The 23,300-nt window shown below is 36.2% G+C and overlaps 1 protein-coding gene and 1 long non-coding RNA gene across 2 annotated transcripts; both read left to right on the top strand.

Annotated features, from left to right (window-relative positions):
* The first annotated feature begins 3,716 nt into the window (after window positions 1-3,716).
* On the top strand, window positions 3,717-18,783 carry LOC144435729 (arylsulfatase B-like). Its single transcript, XM_078124342.1, has 15 exons — window positions 3,717-3,738; window positions 6,290-6,340; window positions 7,115-7,226; window positions 8,277-8,328; window positions 9,075-9,178; window positions 10,042-10,236; window positions 10,541-10,663; window positions 12,208-12,320; window positions 13,131-13,216; window positions 13,761-13,862; window positions 14,153-14,219; window positions 14,911-15,008; window positions 15,696-15,829; window positions 17,711-17,769; window positions 18,659-18,783. The coding sequence occupies exons 1-15, from the start codon at window positions 3,717-3,719 to the stop codon at window positions 18,781-18,783; spliced, it is 1,443 nt and encodes a 480-aa protein (XP_077980468.1).
* A 3,296-nt stretch (window positions 18,784-22,079) lies between these two features.
* Window positions 22,080-23,058, top strand: LOC144443100 (uncharacterized). Its single transcript, XR_013481668.1, has 2 exons — window positions 22,080-22,170; window positions 22,846-23,058. It is a non-coding gene; the product is annotated as an uncharacterized LOC144443100 (long non-coding RNA).
* The last annotated feature ends 242 nt before the right edge of the window (window positions 23,059-23,300 follow it).

Genomic DNA, 23,300 nt, shown 5'->3' with positions numbered 1-23,300 from the left:
ACGCTATTTTTTACCTCTACAACTTGTCGATTTACTGCCATATCCAGGATTTTCAGGATCTTCCACGTTAATTGATATACTGGGGGGGGGGGGGTCCGAGCAGACGTTCAACAGCCTAACATCTGTTATACCCTGAAATTGTCATTTTCCAAAATGGCCCCCACTCCATACGTAGACATATCACGTATATCACGCACGCATTCACGCCGTTTCTTTTTGCTGGGGACCTTTATTTCTAGGCTTTTACACACGGAGAAACACCCACCCCCGACCACTCCTGTTAGGTGTTGTATTATACATGTATGTAAAAGGCAGGGTTGTATTTGACATTACCAATCACCTCACTGCTAATTCAGAACATCCTGCCATTACAGTGTTAACGTTTCTAAGTTGCATCCAGAGCGGTCAACGCATAAAATGTCCACGGACTCTTGAAACTTTTATATACCAGACTGGCTTAGTGTACATTCCAGGGGTATAATGTGAGGTCTTCTGGAAGGTCGAGGTCTATTAAGCACTTAGGCCCCCAAAAAAGTTTTGTTTCCCGTCCTAAGGTAATTTCAAAAATGATGCGGTGATGCGGTTCTTTTTTTTCTTTTTTTTTAGTGGGGGGGGGGGGGGTATGGAAACACACAACTGGTGGATCGATCAACCATAAACATTCCCCAAGAACGCTGGCAAACTGTTCTCCCAAGGATTATTACTGCTTTTGCCATCCCAAGTTGCGATCTTGCAACCACCTGATAATGGCATTGTGGAGTTAAAAACATCTGTTTGGGCGATCCAAATTATGAAATTTAAGCCACACTTTTGAATGTCTTTGAGTCATCAGAACATGGAAGGCATCTTTAACAGGTTGCTGTAACACTTTGTCACAGTCTTCGATCAAAACGATCTTTAAGTACTTGCCAAATTCCACTATGTCTTCCAGTTTTGCTTGTAGGGGGACACTCTGGAAATTTCCGTCATATACACGTGACACCAAAGCCTCAATACGGCATAGTTCGTACTGTTCGGGCAGAATAAATCGATCCCCAGAACTTAGAATACCTTTACATAAGTCCTTGTACAATCTGCATACCTTCTCCATGATACGCTATATTCCAATGTATTCAGACGAAATGTATAGAGGTACCATCAAATTACTAGTACTTTAATTACCCTTTAAATATACTAATACAATCACTGAATTTTTTTACAGTTGAAATACTTCGTACGTTGTCAGTTGCCTGTGGTAGATCAGTGAGGGGGAAACAGAATAAAAACGTACGATGCGCATGGTTTGGAATGACGCGCGCGAGGACGGGAAACAAAACCTTTTTTTGGCGTTATGTTATGCCTGTTATTTTCACCTAATTGTAAATCATTTAATAGAACTCAAACCCTCGTAAACGTTCTGGCACAGTGAGATCTTAGACGCCATTCAAGTAGGTACACGCATAAATTTCTAAAGAGGCACATTATTGCCGATAAGGATCTATAATGCATTGCTTTGCTAACGACACATTCGAATTTTTGCAATACACAGCTGAGATTAAGATGTCCAATAAACTCAAGATATGTCTGTTGCAGGTTCGAGTCTCATTGATGCCGTTTGTTTCTGAGTGGCTAAAGTCCTTGGGCAAAATTTGAACCACGACTGTGCCTCAGTCAACCCAGCTGTATAATTGGGGACCTGGTAGGATAGAGGTGGCAATGTGAATGTTGAAATCATATGCGCTTAACAAGGCTGAAGTGGATTGTATGCTCCCCAAGGAGTTGAGGAAGTATAAAGGGCCGTTGTGTCGCTATAGATCCGAGCCAAGGGTAATAATTGTAAAGCGCTTCGAGCACAAAGTGTAAAATATAACCAGATTTAAACTGAATGCCTCCCGTAAGGGAGTCACTAATTATGCAAATAACTCATTAAACTAAAAAAAAAATGGTAACAGGCTTTGTTTTTGGACAAGTGTGCTTTCTTAGTATGCATGTGCCAAATTGTACGGAATTTGAAGAGTGCATGATACTGCTTAATTACTGAATATCATTCATTGTTCAAAATACTTATTAAAGGTAAAAGTTGTAGCAACAAACGTCATAGGACAGGTGCGTATTATTATGGTTGATATATGTACCACACTTTACGAAATTTGAAGCTTGAATTATTAAGATACAGCCTAGTTACCTAAATCATTAATTATGCAATTTTTTCGTGAAAACTGTAAGCTATATCGACAACTTTTATAGGACATATCCGCTTTGTTATGGTTAACGTATGTACTAAATTATATTGAAATTCAAGTATGCATTCTTATGATATATCCTAATTACCGAAAACCATTAATCATGCAAATTATTCATTAACACTGTAAGGTACATCAACTAATTTTATACATACACAATTTGTTATGTTTAACGAATAAACTAAATTACATTGAAATTGAAGTATGCCGTCTTAAGATATTGTTTAATTAGTTGATTTCATTGATATGCAAATTTCCCTATTAACATGAACAGATTTCCGTTTTTAAGAAAATGGTGACACAGACAGACATCCCCCTTTAATACCTCCCGTAGCCCTACTGGAGGTAAAAAACTACCAACATAATTAATTGATCACGATCCCCTTATTCACCCCGGTTTAAGATATATATGTGAACCTATGTGGAACTTCAAATTCAAGGGATCCTTGGGACGATACCTAAAATAATGTGGATATACATGTATGTTGAATAGTATAGTCATTTATTGCTTATGACGACACTAGTAGACGCCTATTAAACTGCTTATACAGCAACTATTTTGTGAGATTCAGAGCTAAGAGCAATAGTTGCTACATAACAGCTAGACTGACAAATCACAACACAGGAAATATACACTACTAATGTGATCAGACCAGGGCACTAGTCGTTGTCTATTTTCCATAGGGTACTTTTCATGCTGCACTGGAGTTCCACCAGTGCCTGAGAATAATGATGTGTTATACAACATGTACACTTACTGCCTTCCTTTCGATGGACAATAGTAGATGAGATATTCCCTCCCTCACCCTCGTGCTGTTAAGTAGACTGCTGTGACGCCATCGGTCCGGGTTTATCAGCCTGCCTTGTGGAAAGGGCGATAAGACTGCGGCAATGTGCTATAGACTGCAAATGACATTTACGGGTCAACATTTGCTAGTGCTGTTGTGTGTACAACAGCACTATCAACTGTTCACTGATGATGTCATGCGCATATGTACATGTTTTCAAAACAAACAAACAAACATGGTCTTCTGTTGGCTCTGAGAGTCACACAAGCATAGACACACTTATTGTTTTTAAATTCTGAAGACAAATTTACAAATTTGCCACCCTTGTACCGGAAAAGGATTTACTAATAATAACAATAATGTTGGGTTCTTATATAGCGCTTTCCCACTCCGTGCTCAAAGCGCTTTACAATTATTACCCCTGGCTCGGATCAGAACGGCACAACGGCCCTTTAGTCTTCCTCCGGGGAGCATACAATCCATTGCAGCCATTTAAGCGAATAGGATTAAAGCCTTCACATTGCAACCTACATCCTACCAGGTCCCCAATTATACAGCTGGGTTGACTAAGGCACAGACGTGGTTCACATCTTTCCCAAGGACTTTAGCCACTCAGAAACAAATAGCAGGCAGCGACGGGGCTGGAACTTGCAACCTGTAGATTCCAAGCCGGTCACGCTAACCATTCACCCATCATGACTCCATCATGACTGGAATGAACACATTAGGTAATTATTAAAGAAGCACGGTGGTCCATGTTCCTGTGTTGATTTCTGAACTATGGTCCACTGTCGTCATGTCTTAACCGTATGGTTCTGAGAGAGTGAGAATGTAGTAGGTGTGTTACAAAACACATATTGACTGATCATGTTCCTGCAACATAATACATCAGTTTCCCTTGGGCCTGTGGGTTACCCCCCCCCCCCCACACACACACACAGACTGTTTCACTCGAGGCTTCTCAATCGGGAAACAGTGTGTGGGGTGTCCCACAGTCCCTCGACGAAACAGACATACATGTATTCTGTTGTCCTCGCGGCGATCATTCAACATGTGTATAATAGTCCATACAACTCGACACAATCTAAACCAATAACTAAAGACTGTATGAAAATGATGCGTTTATAGTTGCGGGTCAAGCCGCTATGTTACATGAATGTCAAAGTAATAAGTGTAATGTATGACTGGAATTATCAGGGGGTTTCTTGAATGGCACAATATCTCCGAAATATAAAATGTAGAAGTGTGTCCAGACCTTAAGTACCAAAGTAAACAAAAGACTGCAAAATGATTTGGTTTTCATGGCATGATATCAGTCTGCACAGAATTGACTTAATAGAACACGAATCTTTTAATTGAAGTTTATATTCCGCTTAGCAATAATATTATAGTTTTTACCTTATATTTGCTCAAAATACTACTACAGTCCAGATCTGAACTTTTCCCTTCGGTGTGGAATCTCAAAGGTATAATTTATCAAAAATTATGAAATGATTATTTTTCCATTAGTTTGCAGGTGTTGTAGTTTCACGGGCATCTATTGATAGTCAGAGAATCTAAAACCATGACGATACATACTATATTGTTATTGTCTTGTCTTGTTGGCCTATCAACTTTTCTTGGTTTTGCTGTAAAGTGTAAGTAACTGTTTTAATTATTAAGCCTTGTACATTTCTGTTCTGTACGTCAATAATACAAGAGATAGCCTGAGAATGGTGTTTTTTTCTGTTTCTTCTATAATAAGGTTGGAGTTGATGTAATTAAGTGTAGAGATTCATTTTCCTCTCATGCATTCCCTCAATCGACAAAAGGCACACCCGTACTCTGAGTTTATACGTTTGTAGGAATTAAATTTTGCTGCATATTAACATGTACCTACTACACTTGTACTCTAGCCAGTGACACATACTTGCTATTGACAGAAATGAAACCTGGTGTGAGCGCGAACAATACAATGACTATATTCATACAAGAGATGACTTTTAAATGAAAATAAAATCACACAAACACTATTCAACAGCTCTAGACAAGTTTTTGTCCCCAAATGTTGACACTGGGGTAGTTTTCTTTAAAGTATATTGCTTAGATATGAATATGTATTGAAGGGGACTGTCACTTTAGGAAATAAAGGCATTGTCATAAAGTTTGAGTTCTAGAGTCACTTCATGATTATATTGCATGACATGACATGACATGTTATTGACCACATTGCGTCACATGAGTCTGCAGAAACCCTTATGCAGTGGGATATTCGTGATATTTTCACTTGACGGTTATAATCTCTAAACATTTCTGCTGACTGCCAAGAGGCAATGTGGTCCACAGCAAAAATCCCGAATGCCGATGACGTCGATGTCATATTCCGAACCAGAAATGTCGCTCAAAATAGGGGTTGTATCATCATGCAATGATTCTCTATCTGGAACCTATAGATTATGAAAATACCTTTATTTCATGGAGTGGCGTTCCCCTTCAAGTCGTAATGACAGCTGCGTTATTTGGGTGATGCATATGCACTATACGGCAACGTCACTTTATTTTTCGTCGTATCTTTAATTAGTGAATATCGTGGTCTTTTATAAATCGTCTGTCGCATGACACTTACAGAAAAGCGATAACAAACCCTTTCTTTCTTCGCCCAAAAGCTGTAGAGGGAAGTGCATCTGACAGTGGTAGCCAGGAATCTTGTGAAGGTAGTTGGCGAATTTGAATTATCGTAACTGTAACTGTAACTGTAACTGTAACTGTAACTGTCGAATACGTATTATAGAAAGCAGACGGACAGACATACCTAACACATTTATAATGGTTTGTGTAAAGACATATGCGAACATTTTTTTTGCCACTACAATTCATGCCTTATGTTTGTTGATAATGACTAGCTTTAATGGTGAATCTTCCAAAAAGCACCTACGTTTAGTGAATTGAATCTGATGACTTAACTAAACTTAGATATGATATGACATGTACAGCAAATTGCGGTTGTAGACACTAATATGACAGCCCTGGCGAAATAGTATCTGACCTCGAAAACCTTTGCTTGACAAACGTACACAAATGGTGTCTCTTGCGTGTTTCTAAATTAGCAGACGAATAACTCATTTGTAATAAATGATTATTAGTTATCGGGCAGAAACCTGTCGAGGATGATGTCATAGCATACTAGTTATCATAACACTCAAGTAGCTACCAGTCATTGAACTTTCTTCGTCAACAACATCTGCCCATACATTTGATTAAAAATGATGGTTTTTCCCTATTTTTTCTTGTTATCTACAGAAGTGGAAATGAAGAAACCACACATTGTGCTGATTATGTCGTGCAGCAATGGTATGTTCATTATTTTGCTATCAAATTTGTAATTCTTGTGTTCATATTAAATCAATTATTAACATTTCCATCATCTGATCATGAATTTCAAACCTACAATCTGTGATAATTGGGTTTAAATCTGTTAGTTGACATCCTCAGCATCCAACAAGACGTACATTTCCTGTATTCATGTTTTTGTCGTTAAAGTGTTTCTCCTAAAAGAGTGGTTGCGTCATTACCCGTCATATTACCCACATGCTTCACATCAGTATTTTACTTCTGATGTACAATGAGTTACATCAAAATAGAATACATGTTTAAAAATGTTTAGTTTTATATTAAGCTCAAGCTCAAGCTACACATCTCCTGTGGATTATATGTTTTGGGATGTTTCCAAATAAAGAGTTTAACACTAAAATGTCATTAATATGCAAAGAATTTGCTTATTTTTCAAGCATCATGGGTAATGCAATATTTATCTTTGTGTTATCTGTTCTGTCGTACCACTTTCGTTCTGTCTCGTTTTGCTTAGTAAATGTTCCATTATGTGTGGATCCCAAAGCATATGTAACTTGGACGATAGCTGTATTTTACTGGGCAACAGCGGACAGAAAAAGAGTACAAGAAATCATGATCAGACCAAGATATACCTTGGAATATTACATGATGCCTGACAAAACCACGAAATTCTTGATGTTTAGTCAAATTCTTTTTTGTAAACACAATATTCAAAAAGAAAAAAATATATATATGCAGCGTACGACCACATTACAGTTTTATATCTTATTTTAGGTTGGGGTGATTATTCGTGGCACAACCCCATCATGCAGACACCTGTATTGGAAAGTCTAGCCAAAGAGGGCGTTCTTCTGAATCAGACTTATGTCCAGACACTGTGCACCCCGTGAGTATCTTTGATTTACATTTCCATATATTGTTACGTACAATAGGCTATTTTAGCTCTGCTATCATGCGATAACTTGGGTTAAGTAGATGGAGAACATGTGTCCGTCCATAAACGTTTTCTTTGAAACCTTTCATTGGTTTGCTTTGTTATTTGTAGTTTAAGCTTATTATGTTACTAGGACATTGAGACCAATCATTGAAAGGGGCGTCTTTTATTTTCTAATTTATACGAAGTTTGGGAAAAGATTTGGCTAAATCTAATATTATGACTTCTTCTTTGAAACCATTTTTTCAGTTATTATTTTTGATATTTGGTGAATATGTTCCAAGGGGTGAAGCTATTTAGATGTGTTCATTCCTATCATATATTTTCTCTTTTTGAAAGTAATTTGGGAAAAATGTGGTCCAAACTTTTAAAAAACCCACATGAGTTTGCTTTGCTGTTTGGTTTGCTTGTTCTTATAACGTGGACTATTCATATTTGTCTTTTGGGATATGGTATCTTTTATTTTGTATGACGTGGGGGGGGGGGGATTTATTAGATGAGTATGGTGATCTTTTCGACTACATCTCGCTTTAAGCTCTCGAAGTTTGTGTGGTGTGTGTTTGCCTATGGACGAGGCTGTTCACATTTGTTCATTGAGAGGTTATTTAATTGCTTTTTCTTAAAATGCACTCTGTGGTATTTTTTAAAAAATCAAAAATTACATTTTTTTTCTCACTAGATTTATGCTGTGAATCAAACCTGCCAATAATAACAGTTTAACTACCGTACGATTCTAAACACAGACACTACGCTAAGCTTGCCGGAACTACATAGCATAGAAAACAATATCTCCTCTTAAATACACACATACGTTTCATTTACCAACCAAACAAACAAACAAACAAACAAACAAACAAACAAACAAACATTTAACAAACTCATCGGCAGACTGCTTATTAATAACTTATATATAACAAATTAACGGCATCTGCATCATATTTCATTAAATAGTAAATACTTGTGTGTAACAACACCATTGCATATTTTGTATTCCCTCTGCAGGACTCGTGCGTCACTTCTAACGGGCTATTATGCACATAGAGCTGGACTTACCGTAAGTAGAACGCTGTTTTGTATCTACAGACACTATGACTTTATGGGTTCAGCAAGGTGATATATGGTACATATCCTACCCATTGAAAATCAGGCCTCTCGCGTCTGTCCCTAAACCCAAAATCAATATGCTAAATTTTATATTTTGACAGAAAAAAATAACAAACTGTTGTAATGAAACCCGTGGCGTAACAGCCAGACAGCGTTGCCGCATTTCGGCAAGTCATCCAGAAACGTTGAAACATTAACAATAATTGATCCTTACATTTAATAATTCAGCTTATTTTCTGGTCGGATCATATACGTAAAACATGTTTTCAAAAAATTGAAATAAATGCTACTTGTAGATTCATGCCTGCCGAGCACCTTTCCACTACTCACTATGCTGACCTATTTTTGTTGAATATCATTGAATGGCAATTATCAGTACAATCTATGGCGATATTGTTTTCATAATTTCGCATGTGATTCTACAAATTTGAAATAATAATTGCACTAAGATCCTGCAGCCTGGATGATATAGTGATCAATCAATTAATCAATCAATCAATCAATCAATCAATCAATCAATCAATCAATCAATCAACCAACCAACCAACCAACCAACCAACCCGTCATGTCAGTCAGTCAGTCAGTCAGTCAGTGAACCTCTTTCCATTGAATGCTTAATAATCATATATAGCTTTCATGTTTGAAAAAATAACATAATTTTCTCTCTATTACGTTGCATTCTATTGTGTCTTCCAGCATATTACTATTGGCCCACAAAAACCATCCTATCTGAGACGTAATTTTACAACATTAGCCGAAGCATTGAAACCGTTGGGATATGCAACTCATATGGTTGGAAAGTAAGTCTAGCGTCATGGTGATCATGTTTTTAAGGTTACAGAAATACGTGTACAAGACAAAGGGGCCTCATAGTGGCGTTTCCCTGTGTAAATCGCTAAGGCCGCTTTCACAAAAACTTGTAGGGGGGGATTTGAAGGGGGAGGGGGTATTCGAAGAAATATGCACAGTTTTAGGGGGTATCTGAAAAAATAATGTGGGTCATGGGAGGATACCTAAAGAATAAATTGACTTCATGACGACTCCTCATACATGGGAATATTAACCTTTTAATAGTTGGTCAACCTTTTTCAACGATAACAACAACAAAAACACGAAAGTTGTTAACAAATTAATACATGTGCCAAACAAATGTCTAATTTTAAAATCCTTCAAATTGCATGTATGACGTCATGCATCAATTTGAGAGTTTAATGGCACTTGTTGTTTTTGGTCCAAAAAATACCAGTATCTTAAGTGTGTAGAAAGTAGTTTCACAGTTGAACATATCCAGCACCAGAGTTCTATCAATTAGCCATTTCCTCTGCTATGTGCAAAAATCAGTTTCAGCAAACATGTCAAAATACATTTAGAGCAAAATCCCCCCGATTCCAATGATTGCATGCACTATCACAACACAAAGGAATAAATGTCATAATCATCTGCTCTTTTCACCACACATATAAGCTATACGGTATTGTATGTTTCAAATTTCCCTTTCCACTTTTAATACTGAAAATATTTTGTTTGATATGACCATCCTTTCATTGTTCCTAAGTGATATCTAACTATTGTAAACTGATGTTAGCACATAGCATTGACGATAAATATGGATGCAACATTTTATATATTAAAGAAAACTCAGAAGTTTTTTTTAAAACAAAAGTATATCTCAGCGTGCTGTCAAAGTAGAATGTCCTCAAGGGCAGGTGGATGGACTGGACCTATCATGTCAAGAATCCCACGACCCATGCCAGATCCTCCAAAACAAAGTCACTACCAACATGGATGTTTTCTCAACACCACCAAGAAGAGATGATGGAAGTGAAAGATCATCAGATGATTTTCACCCCGTGCACAAGTAAAGCACTTATTCAATAAGCAGCCAGTGTCAAGTAAAAATGTTGCAAGACACTTTGTGTTAAGCAAGACATATTAAAGGCAGCCGTCATTCATTTAGAACAACAGAAAACACTTGCTTCAGTGAGGGAAAGAAAAAAAGAGGAAAGGCAGCAGCGTGCTGAAATTTTTTTTTTGAGAATTATGACTGAAAAATGGTGGCATTGCCAAATTAAAAGTGAAAGAACTTAACAAACTGTAGCAGGAATGCGCAAGAAAGATAAAGTTGAAGCTGTAAGATGCCATTATTATCAATATAAAGGTAGTGAGAGTGATGTGTCATTTGAAGACAATGATAACGACAGTGAGAATGATGATACAGATAGTTCAAACTCAGATGTAGTTGAAGGAGAGATTGGTTCTGATGACGATGATAACAGTGATGATGGGTGAAAATGACATTTTCATATACACAAAATCTGGAAGGAGAGCTACCACATGGAAGTCAAAAATGTAAATGAACACACTTAAGGGTTTTGCAAAAAACATCGAAAGAAGACGATACACAGATATAGTGCATGTACTATGTAAATATCAATACCAATATACCACTGGATACAATATTCTGTGACTTGAAAATGTGGCTTGGCTTGTTTGAGTTATACATTTACTTTCTCTTGACAGTATATTCAACTAAATCAAACAAGAGCAAGACTGCATTTCATACTGTTATATAATGTCATTCTCTCCTTGACAAATTGTCATTTTACTGTACAATTAGGATACTGAACTAGTACATTCCAAGTACAAAACTATTTTTAAATAGCATGTGCATCAACATTTGCAACTGTAATTAAGAAGACATTCAACTGCAACACATCAAGGAAATAATACACTGCTGCACAGAAATCAAATACTTCAGTGATCATGTAACAACAATTACATGTAGCCTATTAATCAAGTAATGGCAATAATTTTCTTTTAGGTGTATTAGAGAGGTTTTGTCTTCAGATAAAAACTAGGAGTCTCCAAGTCCATGTATCCCCACAAACGTGAATATCTAAAGACATGTTGCTATCAATTAAAAAATTATCATATGCCCACTTCAAAAACACTTGAGCTAAAAAAGGACACTGGCATGTTTGAAAAAGTTCCGAAATATCTCAGTACGTGCCAAAGGGACAGAAGAGTAAAACACATTGTTTTAATTTTTGCAAAGAAAATGTCTTCGTAGACATTTTTTTTACAGGCAGGGTACTTGGATGGTAATGTGATCAGTATATACCGGTATGTATGTATGTATGTATGTATGTATGTATGTATGTAGGTAGGTAGGTAGGTAGGTAGGTAGGTAGGTATGTGTGTGTGTATGTATGTGTGTGCATGCATGTATGTATGTATGTATGTATGTATGTATGTATGTATGTATGTATGTATGTATGTATGTATTGTATGATCATTTTATCTGCTTTTAAAATGGAGGACGGGGGGGGTACTTCTACAGTTTAGATCCAGGTACTGGGGGGGGGGGTACTTAAAAAAATTGGGCTATGGCAAGGGGGTGCTTAAAAAAAAATCCCGACCCCCCCCCCCAAGCTTTTGTGAACGCAGCCTAACATCCATAAAGTGATTGACTGCATGCAAACTAATTTCACCGTAATAAAACTATTTCTTTCAGTGTTGAGTTCAAAAGAATAGATCTGACAAATAGTTGTTGAAAGTTATGTTACTTAAGATTCCCTTTCCGACATCATGACAAGTTGAAACTTCCCCAAAACATGTATATCACAACCAAAACCTCTGAAAATGGATGGATAAATGAAGTCATTGATACATATATAGGAATTAACGGCAGTCATTATTTGCAAGGTTGTTCGATGATACTAACGACTATAATTTCCATTAGGGTCTTAACTTTAAAGCATATGCCCAATGGTAAATATATAATCTATAACTATTACTGTGAAATTAATCGATGTAAATATATACACAGGTGGCACCTTGGTGCATGCAATTGGGATTATACACCTCTGCATCGTGGATTTGACTCTTTTTATGGATCCCTGCAGTCCCGTGTGGAATATTACGATCACACCTATCCATGGAGTAAGTAAGGGACCGATATATGTCACCTGGCTGCGGATTGGGTGGCGGTGCTTTGACTGCGAACAACGAACATTTACCCCACCCCCAGCTTCGATGACTGCAGCCAAAGTGGCCCATCCAGTAAAGATTGCATTTTCCCAAAATAGCCCCTCCCCCAACCTGTGCATAGGTTTGATGCATCACTTTGTATCAGGTTGTCGGTGGACGAGTGAGTAAACTACCGGGCCTCTTATTACTAGCCCTGGTGAAATTGTCCATGCTGCAAGTAAGACATATCAGCTTGTCTCTTCCAAACGACACGGTTTTTCCTTGCATTAACACTGCACCCATGGGGTCCCTCACTGAACATCTTGTGAGACAAATTATTGAAATTTTACAGAACTGTCATGTATAAGTAAAGGTTGTAATTATTATAATATTATGTAAAATAAAAGGCGTCTTACTGTAATGCTGTTACTATAAAATTATTTGAATGTAATTGACTATTGTCATTTAAGAGCTCGTAATACGGAGAGCACATATTACATTTGGTACAAATTTGTTTCTTTTGTACACTGTTTATCTGGAATCTATGAAACTTGTATATCATTCCTCGGGGCATCTCAATACACAAAATGCATAAATATATGGGAGACTCCGTCATTAAAATGCCGTTAATACAACTCTTCATATCACAATTTGTCTACATTTCTAATAGTTCTGCCTTTGGTACGTACGTACCTGTTTATAGTATTATAGACTGTAATATGACATTTAACAACCAGATGTAAACATATTTATGAAGAAAATTATCTTTTATATTTTATCCAGCTGATGAAAATGGTACTACTGGACAGTATCCAGCACTTTACGACAATACAGGCATAGTGTTGAATCAAGCAGGACGCCATGTATCGGTATATATACCATTTTATTGGACATTCTTTATTTATAGATTGTTATGAAACATGTATGGTTATGTCGTAAGCCGTGTCAGTATGACAAGGAAATACACTGTAATGACCTGGTGTGGGTCTCAAAGAACACTGTGAAAAAGACTTATGAAGTCTTTTGTTATCATACATTATGTTCTCTATCTGGAACATTATAGTCATAACTTATGAAACGGAATATTGACCTTAAAACGATATGCTGTGCTATAAAATATGGATATAACTATTCCATGGTTATAATTTTGAAACATGTTTATGGAAATGTTGCAGAATTGATTATGGATGAAAGGGCGAGAGAGAGAGAGAGAGAGAGAGAGAGAGAGAGAGAGAGAGAGAGAGAGAGAGAGAGAGAGAGAGAGAGAGAGAGAGAGAGAGAGAGAGGATGTGCGTCATAGACTAAATCAGAAAGAAAATATTACTGCCTACATACATACATACATACATACATACATACAATATGTTTCCTACAATATTTCTTAACTACATTTCATTTATATCGTTTATTCAGGAAATGATAAATGAGAGGGCGGTGGATGTTATCAATCGACACAATGGAAAAAGACCCTTGTTTCTGTATTACGCATCCATGTTAACCCATGTTCCATACATGGTAAGTGTATTTGTACAATTTGTGTGATACTTTATGTGCTGTGCTTCCAATATTTAACGTATACATCTCTTTTATCAAAACGTCATGTAGGTGAAACATTTAAGCTGAATTTCTAGAGGACAAACCAATGTATCAGAAAGAAATCTACGTGATAAGTTATGTACTCTGTATGTTATCATCATCATCACCATCACTACCACCACCATCACTACCACCACCACCACCACCACCATCATCATCATCATCATCATCATCAAGATCTTAAATTACAATTATTTCTGATTTAACAGGTACCCGATAGATTTAAGGATTTGTATACGTCGACTACAGAAGATCCAGATCTTCGCGTTCAACGAGGTAAGTCTAGTCTATTTTGGAGACACCGTGACCACCACGCTAGAGTACTATAATCGACGAATTCATGTCTTTAACCATTATTGTAACTTGGTATGATGATAATAAGTCGTCCAATATGTGCATATGAATTGGTCCCTGGAATGTCATTGGTAATAGTGTGTATAATGCTCTGTGAAGCTTCGTAGTTCTCCAATGTCTCTAGGGCATGGATGAGAGCAGGTAAGCATATATATGGTAGGCATATATATAGGTAACGTGTTATATCATTGGATTACTAGCCAGAAATAACTTGCCAGCAGTTATATTTTAACCAATTTCTCAATTGCAAAATTTTAATCTTGCTGTTGCCTCAGTTTTGAACACGTTCGCATTTATCTTCCTTATGGATGTATACAGTTGAGTGGAAATACTAATTCTATTCACAGTAGCATTTCCGGACCACTGAAAATAGTATCACAAAGATTGTAAAATGAGGAGAAAAATGAATTTCACATTAGGAGACAAATTGGGGGCTGTGGTTATTGTGTTTATGTTTTACGCCTAAATACCAGCTTTGACTTCTAATTCTGCCAATAACAACTGATGCAATAAGTAAATATGCAGCAAGAATAAGCGTCTCCCCAACAACAACAGCAAGAACGGAAATAATTGCTTCAATGTACTTATCCGTCTGTAACATTTGACCTTACAGGAATGATGTCAATGCTTGATGAAGCAGTTGGAAATGTAACTGATGCTCTGAAGGCAAAAGATATGTGGGATGATACATTATTTATTTACTTAAATGATGTAAGTTATTTTTAATTGTTAATGTTTGAGAAAGTCCATGCAATGTATCTTTTGAAACATTGGAGTCTCCTCGATGAACAAGTTCCATCAGCATTCTAGCTAAGCTCAGTATGTTGTGTAGTCTAAGAGACTCTAATTCGTATGAACGACCGAATTGCAGAACTTTAACAAACTTCTAACAAACTAGTAAAGGATACTTCTTTGCACATAATTATGGTAGATCTTCCAGACCTGTAGAGTTAGACAGTCTCACAGATAATATCGATCATTGCGCAAACCATTTTTAAAGGAAATTTGTTGTATGCATTTCGTATAATTGCATCATTTCATCATTTCCAATGTAAGCTTAACAAATTGTGTCATAACCACAAGCTAATTTACCATTGTTGAACAAATTATATTTGTGTTCCAATAGATAAGCTGATTCCTGAGCCATCTTCCTTCCTTTACTGTTGGAATGTTTTGACAAAAGAGGTTAACGATTTCCAATATGATAGAAAAAGGGACAGGGAGTTACGGCAGTAAAGAAATGGGAGGATAATATATACCGATAAAGAAATAGTGTAAGGGGGACAGATCTCAGAAACACTTTGAAGCGAAAACCAAAGTTATTATATACAGATGGGTAGAAAAGGTAACAATACGGTTTTCATGTCAATATTTTTGATGTTTGTTTAATTCAACTAGCATGGCAACTTTCCAACTCACGGCCGAAGTTGGCCTCTCCGTGGTGGTGCTGGATCTACGTTTGAAGGGGCTCTCAGAGCGGTATCATTCATCCATGGAAACATGTTGGAATCCACAGGTTACGTCAATAATGAGTAAGTTAATAACTTAACTGACCTTCGTAGTAGAGGTATCTTGTTTTTTCTATCAGCTCAGGATTATCATGCCTCTGTTAGTTTAACTGAATTATCATCTGTTTTGATTGAACTGTCTGTCTGTCATACTATATATCCCAACGTATTTGAATTGATACTTTACATAAGTACATCAAATTATTAAATTTGTATCATGGCACTACATACTACTACATACTGGCTTTATATTCATAGCACTACATGCTACTACATACTGGCTTTGTATTCATAGCACTACATACTACTACATACTGACTTTGTATTCATAGCACTACATACTACTACATACTGGCTTTGTATTCATAGCACTACATACTACTACATACTGGCTTTGTATTGATAGCACTACTTATTACTACATACTAGCTTTGTATTCATAGCACTACATACTACTACATACTGGCTTTGTATTCACAGTACTACATACTACTACATACTGGCTTTGTATTCACAGTACTACATACTACTACATACTGGCTTTGTATTCATAGCACTACATACTACTACATACTGGCTTTGTTTTCATAGCACTACATACTACTACATACTGGCTTTGTATTCATAGCACTACATACTACTACATACTGGCTTTGTATTCACAGCACTACATACTACTACATACTGGCTTTGTATCCTAGCACTACATACAGGCTTTGTATTCATAGCACTACATACTACTACATATTGGCTTTGTATTCATAGCACTACATATTGCTACATACTGGCTTTGTATTCATAGCACTACATACTACTACATACTTGCTTTGTATTCATAGCACTACATATCACTACATACTGGCTTTGTATTCATAGCACTACATACTACATGCTGGCTTTGTATTCATAGCACTACATACTACTACATTCTGGCTTTGTATTCAAAGCACTACATATATACTACTACATACTGATTTTCTGTCTGAAACGATTTTCAATTTTGTCCAATTTAGTTAGAATGGGTGTGGGATGGGTGTGGGGGCTGAGGCCTCACTAAAATTTAGTTTTATTCCCCCGAAGGGATCACAACTACAATGGGTTCTGTCTGTCTGTCTGTCTGTCTGTCTGTCTGTCTGTCTGTCTGTCTGTCTGTCTGTCTGTCTGTCTGTCTGTCCGTCCGTCCATTCATCTATCTGTCCATTCATAACAAATCATTTCCCAGACGTGCAATACCTAGATCTGATTTCTTTCAAACCTGTCACACAGGTGACATGTCATATTGGACATATACACGTCATTTTGTTTTGCGACATATGCATATATGACCAAATGGTGGCAGTATTTGTAGTTAAATATCAACATTTATGACATAACTCAAAAAGTGTGATACATACACTCCATCCAGGTATCTACCCCCTTTTATCAGATACAAGATTTCTTTTAAGACATTGACCTTTGACTTTGATTTTGACCTTCTGGGTCAATTATCAAAATCAAGTCCACCAGCGACCCTTTTTCGTATTTCGTTGTTGCCAATTTGTTTTAAATCATGTCCACAGGTAATATAGGAGACGGAAAACATACACAAGGTTTATTTTTAGTGTGACATCACTTTTTCTGAACGGTGGCCATATTCAACTATTGATCTCACCCCTCATAGCTCAAGGAGTCATATAGTGCTTGGACACACACGCGCGAGCCTTTTTGTTTCTGGATGTATGTATGTATGTATGTATGTATGTATGTATGTATGTATGTATGTATGTGCCGAATTTCGTTTGGAACTATGTTGAGTTATTATTCATATATTACGTTGATCATTAAAATATTACAGCTAACAGGTCATAACTAAGTTCTAGAGTAGATTCTTTTCACGCCTGCTCGTTTGTTTGTATTCATTCACAGGTTAATTCACGTGACTGATTTTTTTCCAACCTTGGTCACCTTGGCTGGTGGAAAACCAGGTAAAGACCTAATTTTATATCATTGTTATATCCCAAGATATCTTAAATAGTGAGTGTTAGTAATATTTGACAGAGGATTGCAAATTCTAAAAACAGTACAATTATCTATACAGCAAATTTAATTCAGAGGGAACGTTATATTTCTTCTGATAAAATCTGTCATTTATGATGATGAACATAGCCTGCTTTGATTCATTTGTTATTGTTACTAATGGTCCATGTCTACTTTACACTTGACCAGTAACTCTCATTTACACCAACTCAGTCAATTCTATTCACAAGTCTGGGATCTCTACATGGAATTAACTGAGTTTGTACACCACCAATTTTTGTTAAGCTAAGGATACTTCTAGGAAGTCGGGTTCAGATAGTAGACTAGTTTTTTTCAGTTCCATCCTAATTTCAGTTCAAAACTAATTGAAGTCCAGTTCCACTTTAGTCCGATTTCTAGTTCTTCCTTAGCTTTTATAACGCATGCCCTATACTACTAATTTTACATTTAATTAAAATGAGTACATTACTAAGCACGTTTGCCTCCAAAAAACTTAAACATTGCGAATAGTTTGTCTATATAAACATGTTTTTTCACTAAACCTTCTAAAATATCAAGTAAATGTTATCATAATACAGGAAATACTATGATTTGATGTCATAACTAAAAGCGTTTGCCACTCAAATGACTAAGTGTCTCTCAAACCTGAAATGAGTTAAACTTAACAACTATAAATGAGAATTAGCCTTATGACATAGTTTATTGTATTCTAGGAGACATATATTAATAATTCGGATGCATTTATGGACCTAAATCTGAAAATAAATAGTTGTTCAATGAGCTCATTCACATTAAGTAGTTCTTATATATTTGTTTGTATCTTTTGTCCATTTGCAGATCCTAACCTGGATGGTTTCAACATTTGGGATACTTTATCAAAAGGAACACCCACTCCACGTAAGGAGATGTTGATGAATTTGAACAATTATGAGCCTTCTCGTGGATACACCATAAGGTTATGAGATATAATGATATTGTAACATAATATAACATAATACAATATAATACACCACCATCTGGGATTGTATATCCCGTGGTTTTGACCAGTTGACGCTCATGCGTATATGGAGCCAACTTGTCAAAACCAAGGGTATACAATCCCCAGGGGATGGCTTATTGCTATTATATTATACCTTTATTTTGAAATGACAACAATACGTTTTTACAAAACCCGATAAAACAAACTGCACTTTGGAATGGAAATTAAGTGTAGGTGAGGCAGATCTTGTACGTACGATTTGTGATCGTACGTAGAAGATCTGCCTCACTGTGCCAGCATTTTACGACACTGTAGGCTTATGCTGAGCCACTCTAAGGTGATGGTTTTGAGTTGACAATTCTAGCTAGGGCAAATATCAGCGTTCGGCATGGACGACTTTAGGGATGATCGCACAAAGTCGCACAAGCACAATAAACGAACACAATTCTCCCTAAAAGAACGTTCACAAGTGCGACATCGACACGTTTTTAGATGATGTAAACCATGATGAAATTGTAGCGTTCACATAATTACGATCATCGATGCAATATAAAATCATGGTGCTAAACACATTAAAATACTACCGGAAACATTATATATCACATTAGAAGTAAATTTTAATCAACTTATCATCTCAGTAGTAAATACGGAACTTTGTTATCATTACAGGCATGAAAGTGTCCGAAATTTGGTTAGAAGTGCGAAAATGAAATTCAGCGATCGCACTGACACCGTACCCTCCTCCAAAAAAAACGGGAAAAAACCCCAAACGAAGTTCGTTTATTGTGCTTATGTGACATTGTATGATCGTCCCATAGTATTGTGCATGTGATCGACTATACGGATAGGGCGGCCATATGGTGGATGCAGACGACAGCACTGAAAAATGAGTATACTATTTTCATTCAGGGCCGCCAATGTTGCTGTAGTTAAATGCGAACATGTAAACCATGACTTTGTAATGAAATACCAAGGTTTCATTTATGATTTATCATTTGTCGAATATCGGACGTATTCATCAAACTTAACAGTGGATAAAAAATTCACACTCAGTCACATCGCTTTCTGGCACAAAACATGTGAACAACAACAACAACAACAACAACAACAACAACAACAACAACAACAACAACACACTATACTACGACGCTACATGTAGAGTACATCACGTTGAAACTTGAAAATACCTTCGCACATTTAGCTTGCATCATGATCAAGTAGACTTGGTGTGACTGCCATAAGCAATGAAACACGATCATTATCATTAGTGTAAACATTGAACAAATACAACTCGTTTGGACACATCGCCAACAACTAACGTACGTACAACATCGTAAAAACGTACATTTGTTATACATGTAGTTGCACCACAGTGAACTTGTTGTCGAATGCCTATGTTATAATTCAACTATGGTAGAATTTTATAACGATTTTTGACAGTCTAATTTTTAATGACTTTGTCATCATGTGTTGGCCAGTCTTTTGGTAATTGAAAGTGGCTGTAGTTTGTAAAGTAAAAGTCACGAACGTCTCCTCGTTGAAAAAAAAATTTACAACCACAGAAGGTAAAAAATGTATTAAATGTATTAACTGTATTTCGTGCAAGCTCTATCTCCGAACCGTCATCACTCGACCGTAGAATGTATTTCATACAATCATAGAATGTAAAAATGCATTAATTGTAAAGTATTCAAGTACTGGCCATAGCCCATTGTAATGTAATATAATGTAATGTAATATGATATGATATTATATGATATGATATATGTTATGATATGATATGATATATGATATGAGATATGATATGATATGATATGATATGATATGATTTGATATATTATATGATATGATATGATATGATATGATAAATAATATAACACAATGCAATGTAATATAATATATCATAATACAATACAATAAAATACAGTACAATACAATTAAATACGATACAATAAGAATATACTATACCATACTACTTTGCAATGGATTATGAATCGAAAAAGCGACCAAGCAGCTGAGCAGTAGTTTAAGTGTTGAGTAATATATAGAGTAGAAATCTACAGCTTAGAGCTTTACATCTCTTGTATTAACCCTCATGGTATAATAATCATGATATTATTCAATCTGATTAAAATCTGATGTGGTGAATAAGGCTCGATTTCTTTATTTATCACAATTTCTTTGGTTTATCGTTTTCTTTGTTCGGGGAGTGAAGGCGGCGATCACTCCCGGAACAAACAAAAACGAAAAAAAACAACAACAAAAATTGTGATAAATAAAGAAATCGAGCCGTATTCACCACATCAAAGTTTAATCAGATTGGATATAATTGATAGAATTATGTCAATGTTAATATTTACGTTCACATTTTTCCTGTCATCAGAGTCGGTGATTATAAATTGATGGATGGTGTGTGGATGTTTATGAATGTATCTCCATTTTTCAACAATTATTTCCATGTGAATAGAATAGGTAGGTAACAATGCTTCTTTAGAACTGTTATCGACCCTACTCAATGAAGTCTATTTATCATTGTCAGATAACACACCAGCATATAATAGTTGAAACAAGAGTTCTAACCTACTCTAATAAAACGTACATTTAAGAAATAGTATGTCAACCTCCTAATTCCCATTGATAAAGCTGCCCTGCGATATATGTACAACTATTGCAGGGTTGAGATATGTGGTAGGGACCAATTGCTCCCCTAATCAATGCAGACTTCTTCAATAAACTTGGCTTTTTATAACGAATGCTGTTTAGAAAGAGTAAATTCTTATGACAATTATGTGATTTGCAACGTACCAGTAAACCTATGCTATATGTGACTGACACGGTGGTATTTGAACTACCTACCATCTACAATCGGTTGATGTCGAGTAGTCAGTTATGGCAATAGAATTTGCCATTCTGATGAGGATCGTCGACGAAGACAGATCGAAAGCTTAATGCTAAAAAGTTTGAACTATTTATGCATGATAACCTGTGTATTTGGAAGGAAAACTATTGGGAAATAATGTCTAAACAATAACAACTTCGTACAACATTTGAATTATCATCAAATATCATGTAAGTTAGAATTATAATCAAAAGTTAGATCTAGAATTGTCACCAAATATCACGTGTTTGTAAAAAAAAACACACAAAAAAACACTATTTTTATAACAATCAAATTCAAATTTTCTACCTAGCTTTTTATTTAAAAGTAAAATTTAAGAAATATTTATAATTAAAACACACTCGAGTCAATGATTTAAAATATCAAATTTATATATAGATGACTGGTACCCCCCATCTGACTTGGAAAATCCGGATATTCCCGATGTACCTCCAGTTCCATTCAATACTACCATGTTATTCAACATTGCAAGTAAGTCTTATTAAATTCATTCATTCATTCATCCATCCATCCATCCATCCATCCATCCATCCATCCATCCATTCATTCATTCATTCATTCATCCATCCATCCATCCATCCATCCATCCATCCATCCATCCATTCATTCATTCATTCATTCATTCATTTAATCATTACAATGACCTCACAGTTAATAGCACGATATGCAACGATGACTTGATTTTGTTAATTGACCCTGAAGGTGAAGGTGATGGAAAATGGTCAAGGTTTTAAGATTGAATGCTTGAATGCAATATCTATGTATTACGTGTACACTTTTGAGTTATGGGGGGGGACGAGGGGGGGGAAACTAGGGATGGACAGACAGACAGACAGACAGACAGACAGACAGACAGACAGACAGACAGAGACACACAGAGAGTGTGTGTGTGTGTGTGTAAGCCTTTGAGTGTAGTCTGATTTTCAAATCAGTCATCCATCAGAAATTTAAGTCCATAGTATCCTTGCTTCAGTCTCTTTCAATACATATTACTTTCCACTACCCATTCAAGAGATAGAATAGTGATAGAAACATTATGAAAAGTATTGAATAGAAATATGTAACAGTTTTTACTTGCATTTGCAATTGCTTGTAGTTTGTTATAATTATTAAATAGTGTAATAGTACAAAAACCTGTCATTTCAGCGGATCCAAGGGAAATCAATGACTTGTCTGCTGCCATGCCAGAGAAAGTTGAAGAACTGCGGGCTGCAGCACGGAAATACCTGGACAGTGCTCCTCCAGCTTTCTATCCCGAAGATGCGTACGAAATGTCTAACCCCGAACGCTATCATGGTGTACTAGCTCCTGGTTTTTGTTAAAAACCAGAATTTGGACGCAACTTTTCAATAAGTTAAACATGGCTATTCACCTTTGTCAAGTTACTTTATTTTGGTAATGGCAATATAATACATACCGTTGACAATATTAACATTACGTATATAGTTTGACTCGAAACAAAATAGATAAAGCTGCGGTCTCATGTCACGACATTCGAGTACAGCAATAGCTTAGTTCTTTGTAATAAATGCCGTCCGGGTAAATACACGCCAACGTAGGAGGCGGTTATTTCCAGGATGGCATTTATCTTGTACCCCGGC

This window comes from Glandiceps talaboti, chromosome 1, assembly GCF_964340395.1.
Source record: "Glandiceps talaboti chromosome 1, keGlaTala1.1, whole genome shotgun sequence".
NCBI classification, from domain to species: Eukaryota; Metazoa; Hemichordata; class Enteropneusta; family Spengelidae; genus Glandiceps; species Glandiceps talaboti.
This window is presented reverse-complemented; position numbering and strand designations above follow the sequence as displayed.